Source organism: Pseudorasbora parva, chromosome 18 (assembly GCF_024679245.1).
Source record: "Pseudorasbora parva isolate DD20220531a chromosome 18, ASM2467924v1, whole genome shotgun sequence".
Taxonomy (NCBI): domain Eukaryota; kingdom Metazoa; phylum Chordata; class Actinopteri; order Cypriniformes; family Gobionidae; genus Pseudorasbora; species Pseudorasbora parva.
Window position 1 is genome coordinate 2,708,059 of NC_090189.1, and position 14,507 is coordinate 2,722,565.

The following is a 14,507-nucleotide window of genomic DNA, read 5'->3' on the forward strand; positions in this document are numbered from 1 at the left end:
TAGGTTAATAAATAAGCTAAGTTAAATCTATATATTCATAACCATATATCATGTTATCACATAAACTTTAATGGTTTGGGTTTTACGTTTTTCTGAAAAGAGTAACTTCTGCTCACCGAAGCTGCTTTTACTTGATCAAAAATACAGTAAAAATGTGATATAATGTGGTTTGAGCCAGTCTGAGGCGGATCGAGCTGGTCTGAGGTGGTTTAAGCCCGTTTGAGTCGGTATGATACGGTTTGAGTCGGTCTGAGTCAGTATGAGTCTGTCAGATGCGGTTTGAGTCAATCTGAGTCGTACTGAGCCGGTCTGAGGTGGTTTAAGCCCGTTTGAGTCGGTATGATAGGGTTTGAGTCGGTCTGAGTCAGTAAGAGTCTGTTAGATGCGGTTTGAGTCAATCTGAGTCGTACTGAGCCGGTCTGAGGTGGCTTGAGTCGGTTTGAGTCAGTCAGATGCGGTTTGAGTCAATCTGAGTTGGTTTGAGCCGGTCTGAGTCGGTTTAAGCTGGTCTGATGCGGTTTGAATCGGTCGGAGTCGGTCAGATGCGGTTTGAATCGGTCTGAGTCGGTCAGATGCGGTTTGAATCGGTCTGAGTCGGTGTGAATCGGTCTGAGTCAGTCAGATGAGGTTTGAATCAGTCTGAGTCAGTCGGATGCGGTTTGAATCAGTCTGAGTCGATCAGATGCGATTTGAGTCGGTCAAATGTGGTTTGAATCGGTCTGAGTCGGTCAAATGTGGTTTGAATCGGTCTGAGTCGGTCAGATGTGGTTTGAATCGGTCTGAGTTGGTCAGATGCGGTTTGAATCGGTCTGAGTTGGTCAGATGCGGTTTGAATCGGTCTGAGTTGGTCAGATGCGGTTTGAATCGGTCTGAGTTGGTCAGATGCGGTGTGAATCGGCCTGAGTCGGTCAAATGTGGTTTGAATCGGTCTGAGTCGGTCAGATGTGGTTTGAATCGGTCTGAGTCGGTCAGATGTGGTTTGAATCGGTCTGAGTCGGTCAGATGCGGTTTGAATCGGTCTGAGTCAGTCAGATGCGGTTTGAATCGGTCTGAGTCGGTCAGATGCGGTTTGAATCGGTCTGAGTCGGTCAGATGCGGTTTGAATCGGTCTGAGTCGGTCAGAAGCGGTTTGAATCGGTCTGAGTCGGTCAGATGCGGTGTGAATCGGTCTGAGTCGGTCAGATGCGGTTTGAATCGGTCTGAGTCGGTGTGAATCGGTCTGAGTCAGTCAGATGAGGTTTGAATCAGTCTGAGTCAGTCGGATGCGGTTTGAATCAGTCTGAGTCGATCAGATGCGATTTGAGTCGGTCAAATGTGGTTTGAATCGGTCTGAGTCGGTCAGATGTGGTTTGAATCGGTCTGAGTCGGTCAGATGTGGTTTGAATCGGTCTGAGTCGGTCAGATGCGGTTTGAATCGGTCTGAGTCAGTCAGATGCGGTTTGAATCGGTCTGAGTCAGTCAGATGCGGTTTGAATCGGTCTGAGTCAGTCAGATGCGGTTTGAATCGGTCTGAGTCGGTCAGATGCGGTTTGAATCAGTCTGAGTCGGTCAGAAGCGGTTTGAATCGGTCTGAGTCGGTCAGATGCGGTGTGAATCGGTCTGAGTCGGTCAGATGCGGTTTGAATCGGTCTGAGTCGGTCAGATGCGGTTTGAATCGGTCTGAGTTGGTCAGATGCGGTTTGAATCAGTCTGAGTTGGTCAGATGCGGTTTGAGTCGGTCAGATGCGGTGTGAATCGGTCTGAGTCGGTCAGATGTGGTTTGAATCGGTCTGAGTTGGTCAGATGCGGTTTGAATCGGTCTGAGTTGGTCAGATGCGGTTTGAATCGGTCTGAGTTGGTCAGATGCGGTGTGAATCGGCCTGAGTCGGTCAGATGTGGTTTGAATCGGTCTGAGTCGGTCAGATGCGGTTTGAATTGGTCTGAGTCGGTCAGATGTGGTTTGAATCGGTCTGAGTCGGTCAGATGTGGTTTGAATTGGTCTGAGTCGGTCAGATGTGGTTTGAATTGGTCTGAGTCGGTCAGATGTGGTTTGAATCGGTCTGAGTCGGTCAGATGCGGTTTGAATCGGTCTGAGTTGGTCAGATGCGGTTTGAATCGGTCTGAGTTGGTCAGACGCGGTGTGAATCGGCCTGAGTCGGTCAGATGCGGTGTGAATCGGTCTGAGTCGGTCAGATGCGGTTTGAATTGGTCTGAGTCGGTCAGATGTGGTTTGAATCGGTCTGAGTCGGTCAGATGCGGTTTGAATCGGTCTGAGTCGGTCAGATGCGGTTTGAATCGGTCTGAGTCGGTCAGATGCGGTTTGAATTGGTCCGATGCGGTTTGAATCGTCTGAGTCGGTCAGATGTGGTTTGAATTGGTCTGAGTCGATCAGATACCGTTTGAATCGGTCTGAGTCGGTCAAATGCGGTTTGAGTCGGTCTGAGCCGGTCAGATGCCGTTTGAGTCAGTCAGATGCGGTTTGAATCGGTCAGATGTGGTTTGAATCGGTCTGAGTCGGTCAGATGCGGTGTGAATCAGTCTGAGTCGGTCAGATGCGGTTTGAATCGGTCTGAGTCGGTCAGATGCGGTTTGAATCGGTCTGAGTCGGTCAGATGCGGTGTGAATCGGTCTGAGTCGGTCAGAAGCGGTTTGAATTGGTCGGAGTCGGTCAGATGTGGTTTGAATCGGTCTGAGTCGGTCAGATGCGGTTTGAATCAGTCTGAACCGGTCAGATGCCGTTTGAGTCAGTCAGATGCGGTTTGAATTGGTCTGAGTCGGTCAGATGCGGTTTGAATCGGTCTGAGTCGGTCTAAATTAGGGGTTGAACGACTTTCATTTTTTTAAAGTCGAGATTTATGTGATGAAAGTCGAGTCGAAGTCCACTAGTCGCTGATGACGTCATTAATTAAAAAAAATAAACCTGAACCTTGAGCTGAGACTCGAACTCGGGTCTTCTTGTGCACAGCAGATACGGCATATGACACAGCGCTGCCCATGAGGTTATTAATCCTGCATAACAGCTCCTGTATCAGTTCTTTTGTCTTATGGTCGTTATATTTCTCACAGATTTCTGCTCGTTCTGAATAAGATACAGATAAAGTAGCACAATAAAGATTACATGTATATGAATGCATTAGTAGCCTAAGTGATGTGTGAATTTATTCTACCTGCCAGCGTCTCTCTACTAATAGTGAAGCTGTGAGTTTGTTATCAAGAAATATATGCTAGCATGTTTCAGTTCCTAAGCTATTTTATTGATAAATCACAGAGCAGTGTTGATACATTTCTGCACCACTGAATGGTTTTGTGTGAGGCGCGCGCGATCTCCGCCCGATGTGCGATCGGCTATGCGTGCGCGTTGCAATGCAGCACGCAGTTTAGCGCGATGATAAACTTACGTGTACAATAAGCCTGCATTCTCCCGATCAGTTCTGAGCATCCAGATGGTAATCAAACATGTCTTGCTGAGAGCTCTCTGAGTATGCAGTTATTTGTCATTTTTAACTGGAAAACAGAGCCTGCGTCAGGAAATGGGTTCTTCTGTTGTGCCCTCTATAGGCCAGTGGCTAGTCGACGTCAAGCTTAAAGCGTCATGACAGAGCATTAAGGTCGACTAGTCGGTCCAACCCCTAGTCTAAATCGGTTTAAGCTGGTCTGATGCGGTTTGAGCTGGTCTGATGCAGTTTGAGCTGGTCTGATGCGGTTTGAGCTGGTCTGATGCAGTTTGAGCTGGTCTGATGCGGTTTGAGTTGGTCTGATGCGGTTTGAGTTGGTCTGATGCTGTTTGAGTTGGTCTGATGCTGTTTGAGCTGGCCTGATGCGGTTTGAGCTGGTCTGATGCGGTTTGAGCTGGTCTGATGCGGTTTGAGCTGGTCTGATGCGGTTTGAGCTGGCCTGATGCGGTTTGAGCTGGTCTGATGCGGTTTGAGCTGGCCTGATGCGGTTTGAGCTGGTCTGATGCGGTTTGAGTTGGTCTGATGCGGTTTGAGCTGGTCTGATGCGGTTTGAGGTTTAATATTCGAGTGTAAATCAGCTGTTTTGCTATGTGACTTAGTAAAGTGTAATTTATTCCTGTGATCAAAGCTGATTTTACCATCATTAATCATTCTAACATGAGGATTTAATGCTCCACAAACATTTATGATTATAATCAGTGTTGAAAACAGTTCATATTTTTGCGGAAACTGATATATTTTATTTCTTAGGATTCTTTGATGAATAGAAAGTTGAATAAAAGCATTAATATCTTTGAAATCAGTGTGTATGAATGAGCTTGCGTCCTCACCTGCACAGATCAGAGGAGAATATATAGAGTTTCTCAGTCTTTGTGACGATTGGATGGAAAGACGCTCCGTCGGTGCCGTTGATCATGTTACACTCGTCTGAACTCCACCAGTTTAACGAACTGACAAACAGAGCAAATAATCCATAAGTCAATCTTCTCTGAGCACAGGCTGATCGTTTGAAATCCATTTATGAATCTCCTGGAGATAAAGGGCGTTTTCTCCTGATTTTACCTCTGTCCGTTCCACTCGTCTATACGAGCAAAGTCCTGATAATTCTGCCTCCCCGTCAAGAACACATAATCACCGTCATCGGTGCCGTTTTTCTGAAACATAATCAATGACGAGAACAAATTCACAGTTAACAGACTAAACACAGAGAAACACAAATACTGTCAATATATCAAAGCACAGTCGCACTGATAACATTAGACATCTGATATTGAAACTGTCACTTTTATTAATTTAATGTGTCCTTAATGGATACAAAAAAATCTAACTGACCCAAAACCTTTGAACGGTAGAGCATTTACACCAAAAAAGTTAAACATCTTTGAATTAATTTATAAAACAAATGGCATATTTTATGTTACACAATATTGACTCACTAACTCACCAAAACAGAAAAATATAAATAAATAAACATTTATATGTAAATATGTATGTATATATTTGATATATATATATATATATATATATATATATATATATATATATAGAGGCATAATATTATGACCAACTTCCTAATATTGTGTTGTTCCCCCTTTTGCTGACCCCTGAAGGTGTGCTGTGGTATCTGGCACCAAGATGTTAGCAGCAGATCGTTTAAGTCCTGTAAGTTGCGAGGTGGGGCCTCCATGGATCGGGCTTGTTTGTTCAGCTCATCCCACAGATGCTCGATTGGATTGAGATCTGGGGAATCTGGAGGCCGAGTCGACTTCTCAAACTGGTTGTTGAGCTCCTCAAACCATTCCTGAAGCATTTGTGCTTTGTGTCAGGAGCATTATCCTGCTGGAAGAGCCACAGCCACCAGAATACCGTTTCCATCAAAGGCTGAACATGGTCTCAGCAATGCTTAGGTAGGTGGAGCGTGTCAAAGTAACATCCACATGGATGGAGGACCCAAGGTTTCCCAGCAGAACATTGGCCAAAGCATCACACTGCCTCTGCCGGCTCGCCTTCTTCCCATAGTGCATCCTGGGGCCATGTGTTCCTCAGGTAAGACACACACACACACACACACACACCCGGCCATCCACGTGATGTAGAAGAACACGTGATTCCTCAGACCAGGCCACCTTCTTCCATTGCTCCGTGGTCCAGTTCTGATCACACGGGCCACTGTTGGTGCTTTTGGCGGGGTCAGGGGTCAGAGGTCACCCTATGCCGCCCCATACGCAACAAACTGAGCTGCTCTGTGTATTCTGACAGCTTTCTATCAGAACCAGCATTAACTTCTGGAGCAGTTTGAGCTCCAGTAGCTCGTCTGTTTGATCGGACCACACGGGCCAGCCTTCGCTCCCCACGGTCATCAATGAGCCTTGGCCGCCCATGACCCTGTGGCCGGTTCTCCACTGGTCCTTCCTTGGAGCACTTTTGATAGATACTGACCACTGCAGACCGGGAACAGCCCACAAGAGCTGCAGTTTTGGAGATGCTCTGACCCAGTCGTCTAGCCGTCACAATCTGGCTCTTGCCAAACTTGCTCAAATCCTTACGCTTGCCCATTTTTCCTGCTTCTAACACATTGTGGCGAGTTAGCCGAGCGAGAGACACGGGAGGAGCGAGTGAAACCGGTGCATGATTGAGAATAAGCGTCACCTGCGAGTCACACCGGTCTCGAGTCCTCTCATGAGGGAGCTCAGAGCCATATAAGAGCGACACTAGTGAAGGATGAGAGAGGACAGGCCTGGATTTTGAGTAATGTTTTGTTCATATTTTATTATGTGTGTGCACTGCAGTCGTCCGTGAAGGGCTGCCCGCATTACTTTCAGTTTGTTTATTTATCTAATAAAGTCTTTGTTTAACGTTCGCCTCCTTCCTTCCCATCTACGAACTGCGTTACACACATCAACTCGGAGGACAAAATGTTCACTTGCTCCCTAATATATCCCACCCACTAACAGGTGCCGTGATGAAGAGATAATATTCACTTCACCTGTCAGTGCTCATAATGTTATGCCTGATCTGTGTATATGTAGACATTAGTAAACACAAACTTTAATGCCTATCTTTCAAATATAATTGAATCTAATAATTCTAACCCAAAGACCCTGTTCTCTGTCATCCAATCTGTTGTGAATCCACCCGTTAATACATGTTCTGTTGCTTCTGATGCTCTATGTGAGGATTCCCAAAAATTCTTCATTGATAAAATCATTAATTTAAGACTTACTGTCTGCTCTACTTTAACCATCCCTCCGAGCCTGTCGCCTGCTTCTGTTTAATGGGATGTCTTTGAACCACCTATTAATCTCCAGACACTGAAGGAAGTGATTGTCAAGATCAAACCAGCACTTTGTGCGTATGATATCATTCACCCTAAATTTTTAAAACAAATCATAGATTCAGTTGGGCCAGGAATGGTCTCTTTCTTGAAGTGGCCACAGTCACCCCTCTTCTTAAGAAGCCCTCACTAGATCCATCAGTTTTAAAAAACTTCCGGCCTATCTCTGTCCTGCCTTTTTTGTCTAAATTACTGGAGAAAATTGTGCTGGACCAACTCCAACACTTTCTGTCACAAAATGGTATCTATGAGGTCTTCCAGTCCGGCTTTAGATCTGCTCACAGCACTGAGTCTGCCCTTCTGAGAGTAATAAATGATACTTATCTCTCCACAGAATCTGGAGATACCGTGGTTCTTGTTCTTTTAGATCTCTCGGCAGCTTTTGATACCATTGACCATCATACTCTTTTATCAAGACTAGAGTCTTGTGTGGGTCTAAAAGCTTCAGTTCTGACATGGTTTCAGTCATACCTGTCTGAAAGGATTTTTTTAGTTAAGATGGGTAATTTCTCCAGCACTGTGGCACCTCTGACCTGTGGTCTTCCTCAGGGCTCTATTTTAGCTCCATCTCTTTTCTCTCTCTATATGCTACCCCTGGGTTATATTTTAAGGAAACATGGAGTATCATTTCATTTCTATGCGGACGATACCCAAATTTATATTCCAATGCAAAGAAACAATTCTACAGCTTTAGAATCTCTGCTTCTATGCTTAGAGGAGGTAAAATCATGGCTAGCCATAAACTTCCTCTTTCTAAATGAAGACAAGACGGAGGTCATTGTATTTGGCCCAAATGAAAACTCTCAGTGTATAAGCCCTGATTTAAAGAGTCTGCCGCCTTTTAAATCCCCAGGAGTGCAGAACCTAGGTGTTCTAGTTGATCAGCATTTAAAATTTGACAAACAAATTTCGTCCGTAATCAGTTCAAGTTTCTACCAGCTTCGTCTACTCTCAAAAATCACAGGCTTTCTTACACCTAGAACTCTGGAAATGGCTGTTCACGCTTTTATCACATCTAGGCTTGACTACTGCAATTCTTTATATTGCGACATTGCAAGCTCTCAAATTGCTCGCTTACAGTTAATCCAAAATGGTGCGGCTAGACTTATTCATAAGTGTAACAAACATGACCATATTTCACCGGTTCTTAAATCTTTACACTGGCTGCCGGTTCGACAGAGAATTGATTTTAAAATTGTAATGTTTGTTTTTAAATCTCTGCATAACTTAGCTCCTGACTATCTCTCTGGTCTTGTTAATCTATACGTTCGGTCCAGAAACTTAAGGTCGATCGACCAGGCTCTGCTGGTAGTCCCTGGTGTTAGACTCAAGCACAGAGGGGAGCGCGCATTTGCAGCGACAGGGCCGCGACTCTGGAACAACCTGCCCTTAGAGATTAGAATGGCTAATACCCTGACGGCTTTTAAGTCTCTGTTAAAAACTTTCCTCTTTTCACAAGCTTTCTGACTACTTTGACTGTTTTGCACTGTCTGTGGTGTTATGTTATCCCTTAACTTGACACTTTTAATTTATCACATCCCCCTTATTATCTGATACAGAGTTTGTTACTCTTTGTCTTTTGCTGTATTATGTTACTGCCTAATTTGCTCTGCATTTATCTCTTCTTAGTTTGCTATTGTTCTGCCTATGATGCTTTTTCGATTATTTAACTGTTAATGCTATTTGATTCTATTACTGCTTCTGTCTTTATATTTTATTTGTAATGCTTTTTCTTCTATGTTCCTTTGTTTTTGTTTTTGTTTAGTTTTCTTTGGATTTTTATCTGGCTTTTTGTAAAGCACTTTGGTCAGTCGAGTGGCTGTTGTAAACGTGCTATATAAATAAATTGACCTTGACCTTTTATGTTACATGCTATATATACTGATTTCAGAACCTACTAATCAGTCAAGGAGGGACAGTTATAGACGGATGCTAAAAACTTCAACTTCAGGTTTGATGACTTCCAGAATTAGTATCACTGATGATCGACTCTTACCTTGTAGAAAAGTCCGAAGTGGTCGTCCGGCACTAAGATTTTGAACACTTTGAGCATTTTGAGCAGCGGGTCTTCGTAACCCCACAGCAGGTCACCGACCCGGTGTGTTGTGAATATGCCGACGTCTTTGGACTTCATCAAGTCAGAGATGATGCGCCTGATTAAGCTGTCTGTGTATTTCTCCATCATGGTCTGAGGGTCAGAAACACACGCATATACACTATTGATTAGCTCATCACTTCTTTATGCAAAATACCATTTCTTACAATTATTTTGACACAATTATCACACCATCTCCTCTTTTCACCAGTTTAAGATGTCTCTTCTTAATCAATTGCATACAAGCTGCAACTGGTTTCATCAGGCTTGATTTTTTTTTTAATGTATGTATGTATATCTGTATATTTACTTTTATTATTATTTTATTATTTTATACACACACACACACACACACACACACACACACACACACACACACACACACACACACACACACACACACACACACATATATATACATTTATGTACATATTTATATATATATATATATATGTGTATATGTACATATATATGTGTATATATATACACACACACACACACACACACACATATATATTGTCAATAATATGAATGCCCTTAACTGTTTATTTAAAGGGTTAGTTCACCCAGAAATGAGGCTGTGATGTTGATCTGCTGACCCCCAGATGTCGGTGTGTTTGTTTCTTCAGGAGAACACAAATGAAGATTTTTAACTCAACCGTTGCTCATATAATGCATGTCAATGGGGTGTATTTCTAATTAGACCTGGGGATGCCCTGGGGGTAAGCAGATAAACATCAAATTTTCATTTTTGGAGGAACTTTCCCTTTAATATTGAATGGATTGATTAGGGAAGTTAAGGTTAGTTTGGTGTGATAGAGAGCTTCTGTCTTTGTTTTGTTAGTATGTATGTTTGTATGTAGTCGATACACTGCAATAAATGCTCTTCTTACTCAGTCATTTTGTCTTGTTTCTTGTCTAAATATCAAAAAATTCTTAAATCAAGATGCATTTCCTAGATAAGTAGAACGAGATGAGATATTTTTTCTTGTTTTGTTAAATCTAAATGAAGCGAGTTTTTGCTTAAAACAGGCAAAATGATCTGCCAATGGGGTGAGAAAAATAATCTTATTTCTGATTGAAATCTTGTTTCTTGTTGCCGTCCCAAACAGAAATAAGATTATTTTTCTCACCCCATTGGCAGATCATTTTGCTTGTTTTAAGCAAAAACTCACTTCATTTAGATTTTATTTTTAAGAAAACAACGACATCTTTTGTCGTTTTACTCATCTAGTAAATGCATTTTGATTTAAGAATATTTAGATATTTGGCATGGAAACAAGAAAAAAATACTGAATAAAAAGATTATTTTTAGGGGTTTTCCTCCTAACAAATAAATAAATATTGATTCCTATTTCAAATTTCTCAGTGGTTTTGGGGATGGAGGTCTCACCACCGCGGGGATGTTGACCGTCCGCACGAGGTCGTCCTCGGAGCCGCGTGACATGTCAGGCTCGAACACGTATGTTTTTGGATTGACAGCTTGCACTCTGGTTCCGTTGTCCATGAATCTCACATCCTCTTTTGGCCGATACTCCCTGAAAGAGGAAATTCAAGATTTCAGATCTGGTTCTTATTGACTTTATGAAAACAGTAACGTTTCAACAACAGATCATGCAATCCAAATAAGATCTGCACTGCAAAAAATGCTCTTCTTATTTAGTATTTTTGTCTTGTTTCCAGTCCAAATATCTAAAAAGTCTGTGAGAAAAATAATCTTATTTCTGATTGGGACGGAAACAAGAAAAAAAGATTTCAATCAGAAATAAGATTATTTTTCTCACCCCATTGGCTGATCATTTTAGCCGTTTTAAGCAAAACTCACTTCATTTAGATTTGATTTTCAAGAAAAAATATCTTATGTATTTTACTGATCTAGTAATGCATCTTGATTTAAGAATTGTTAGATATTTAGACTAGAAACGACAAAATTACTGAGGAAGAAGAGCATTTTTTGCAGTGTGAATCTGGCGATGTGGGCGCCCCCGTTTTAGGAACGGTTATTGATGTGTCGTCAACAAGGGTCATGTGACCCTGAAGACTGGAGTAATGATGATAAATTCAGCTTTGATCACAGGAATAAATCACACTTCACTATATATTCACATACAGAACAGATGAGTTACACTGGAGGAATATTTCCCTGTTTTCCTGGAGTTATGATCAGTCTTTTGACCGGCAGTGTGTGTTGTGTCGGCTCACCTGTATGTGTACGGGCCGATCTCTATGACCGAGGGTTTGTCTCCCTTCAGAACCTCAGCAGGATTGGTCAGATTAAAGAAGTAAAACTGCATGTAAACTGGCGGCGGCGGGTTTTGCCACACCGAAAACGCTTCTGTTCCATTTTCCAGAATTATTTGCTGTGATGGAAAGTGAATTGTGGGTAGAAATGATCAAAGTTACTCATACTGAAATCATTTAGGCAGAGAAACTCATAAAGCAACTTTATTCCTTCATAATCTCAAAGTGCATATTTATTTTATATTTATTACAATTCGTTACATTACTTAATTTCTCTCTTCTAGCATATGAATATGATATTAAATGCCCAAAAATGCAGTGGGTCCAACAGACCCACGAACATTGGCTGAAGAACAAAAATATGAACACCACACAAGGGTTCATTCAACACCATGGTATTATGGAATAAAATTTAAATAGTAATAATGCTAGAAAAAATATTTATAAACTATGATATTACAATATAATAAATTATTATATAATATATTTTGTGAGAAGAAAAAAAAATACTACTACATTATATATATATATATATATATATATATATATATATATATATATATATATATATATATATATATATATGTATGTATGTATGTATGTATGTATGTATATATATATATATATATATTCAAATTATATATTATATTATTATATATAACATAAAATATTATTATCATTATATAGTATTATAATATTATTATACAATATACTATGATATAAAATTATAAATTATTATATTATGTATTATATAATAAGACTTTTACATAATATAATGTATGGAGAAAATCATAATCACAATATTCCAATAATTCCACAATAATATCAAATTACATATCATATAACATAATCATAATACTAATAATACTAACATAAAATATATTACATACTACTACTACTACTAATATATATATATATATATATATATATATATATATATATATATATATATATATATAAGTAGTAGTATATTAGTAGTATATATATATATATATATATATATATTTATTAGTAGTAGTATATTAGTAGTATATATATATATATATATATATATATATATATATATATACACACACACACACATACACACACACACTAATATACTAATTTATATTATGAATTATAAGTAAATAATATATACCATAATATATACCATAGTGTGTGTATGTTTATATATATATAATTTATATTATAAATTATAAGTAAATAATATATACCATAGTGTGTATATGTTTATATATATATAATTTATATTATAAATTATAAGTAAATAATATATACAATAGTGTGTGTATGTTTATATATATAATTTATATTATAAATTATAAGTAAATAATATATACCATAGTGTGTGTATGTTTATATATATATAATTTATATTATAAATTATAAGTAAATAATATATACCATAGTGTGTGTATGTTTATATATATATATAAACATACACACACTATGGTATATATTATGGTATATATTATTTACTTGTAATTCATAATATAAATTAGTAGTATATTTTATATTATTATAATATATTTTCATAATATTATTTGAGGAAAAAAATACTACTAACTATTACTACTAATAATGTTTAATAATATAAGATATAAATCTTACCTAATAGGCCTATGTTTGATTTATAAAAAAACATATCTCTACCATATTTAATGTCACAGTATCTATATGCAAAACAGCATAAACGTGATATGAATTACACTCACTGACCTCCTTTATCATGTTGTTCAAGAGCTTCTGAAAGACTTCCGACAAAACCATCGCGATCCCGGCGATTAACAGCAGAATGCAGAGCAGCCCAGTGCTGTAAACACAGCAGGCCCGGAGCCGCATGATCAGCTCGGCTCGGTTCCGACAGAGAAGGACAAAGAGACGGACAGAGAGCAGCTGATCGGACTGAGAGTGTTTACATGTGTCCGACTGAGCAGGAGAGCGACAGCGAGACCCACACGGAGCGGAAAACAGCCGCTTACAGTGAGACTTAGCCGGGTGTTCCTGCAGGGGGCGCTCGGTGGCTCAATCAACACGAGCCTCCACACAGACCAACAACCTTACATAGATGTTTGTCTTATTAGAGTTATAAAGTATTATTATTTTTTTAACATATTACTTCAAAAAGATTATCATATGAAATATAAAAGGAAACACGCTATTTTAAACTCTACAAAAAGACATGTAATCTTAATGCTGTCTATAGCAGCTGAGAAATGTAGCGATCAGGTATCAAGTGACTGCAATAATCCTGCCTTCGTGCTATCGGAATTATCGTAATACGAGTTTCCCAGGTAAAAATTGCACATGAACGCCCTCCCATTTCAAAATTTGAATGCAATAAGCTCGTAATTACAACTTCAGAAGTGGGAATTATCAAATTTCCGATAGCACGTGAAGGCGCCATTAATTAACGATTCAATTAAGCCACAACAATAAGTACTTTTTCACCGCCAGCAGTCGCTTATTTAAAACAAAGGCGTAGCTTGTTGACGCCTGGATGAGTTTTTATTCTGCTGCGAGTGCTTTCGCTTCTTCCGCTCTTGTGTAAGCTATGTGGGGGAACGCGCTGTTTTATCATATCACACACATTTGAGTGTGTTAAAGTGTTATGTTATAATGCTACTCTTCACTTGTTCAAACGGCAGTGAGCGAGATCATATTAAGCATGGTAAAACATTGTACTCTGTGCGGTAAATCAAGAACACCAGATTTACGCAATAAGACTAGGCCTAACTGTGTTGACCTGGAGGACAATGATTAGTTTCTGTCCATAAATTATCCAAACATGTCTAATAAAACACATCAGATATTAAAGTGTCTTTGGTGTTTCCATGGTTTCGGAAATCGAGGGTAACAAGGGCATGTCATGCGTGTCCTGATTTAAATAGCTTATTTCTCTGGATTTAAACATTCTTGAAAACATTTAGGATAATTTGAGTATACAAGCCATATAACAAAAATTATAAATAACAAACAAATAACACTGGCTTTTGGGTATTTTAATCCAAAAATCTTACATATTGTGCCTTTAACTGACGGTGGAGAATTATTTTGAATCGGTGAATTTAACCAGCTAACGGGACAACGTCCGGGTCGCCATTTTGAGACACTTTTAATAACGTTTACCTTCCTGCTAATTCTATTTCTAGTGATAACTGACAGAACCGCCGCCCACTCGTGAATCAGCCACTTTTATAACTTATCACTGCCTCAATATGACATGTGATCCGCCATATTAACAGGATTTATGCGGATTACTGCGACACAAATCAACAACTTTAGCCATTGTATTAATCCTAATTTCAGTGAAGCAGTTAATCAGCATAGCATTCATCCCGAGGAAAGGTCATATGACCCGGTACGCATGCGCAGCTCGCTCAGAACTCTGCGAACCGCT

The 14,507-nt window shown here is 39.7% G+C and overlaps 1 protein-coding gene across 1 annotated transcript in view; it reads right to left on the bottom strand.

The window, feature by feature from the left end:
- The window catches only part of scarb2c (scavenger receptor class B, member 2c), a 31,672-nt gene extending 18,595 nt beyond the window's left edge, over nucleotides 1-13,077 (bottom strand). The window contains exons 1-6 of the mRNA XM_067422757.1: nucleotides 12,827-13,077; nucleotides 11,066-11,223; nucleotides 10,257-10,401; nucleotides 8,765-8,956; nucleotides 4,497-4,588; nucleotides 4,265-4,384 (exon numbers count right to left, since the gene is read on the bottom strand). Of these exons, the coding sequence (XP_067278858.1) occupies nucleotides 4,265-4,384; nucleotides 4,497-4,588; nucleotides 8,765-8,956; nucleotides 10,257-10,401; nucleotides 11,066-11,223; nucleotides 12,827-12,949 (830 nt within the window). The 5' untranslated portion in view covers nucleotides 12,950-13,077. The remainder of the gene's footprint in view (nucleotides 1-4,264; nucleotides 4,385-4,496; nucleotides 4,589-8,764; nucleotides 8,957-10,256; nucleotides 10,402-11,065; nucleotides 11,224-12,826) is intronic.
- Nucleotides 13,078-14,507: the final 1,430 nt, after the last annotated feature.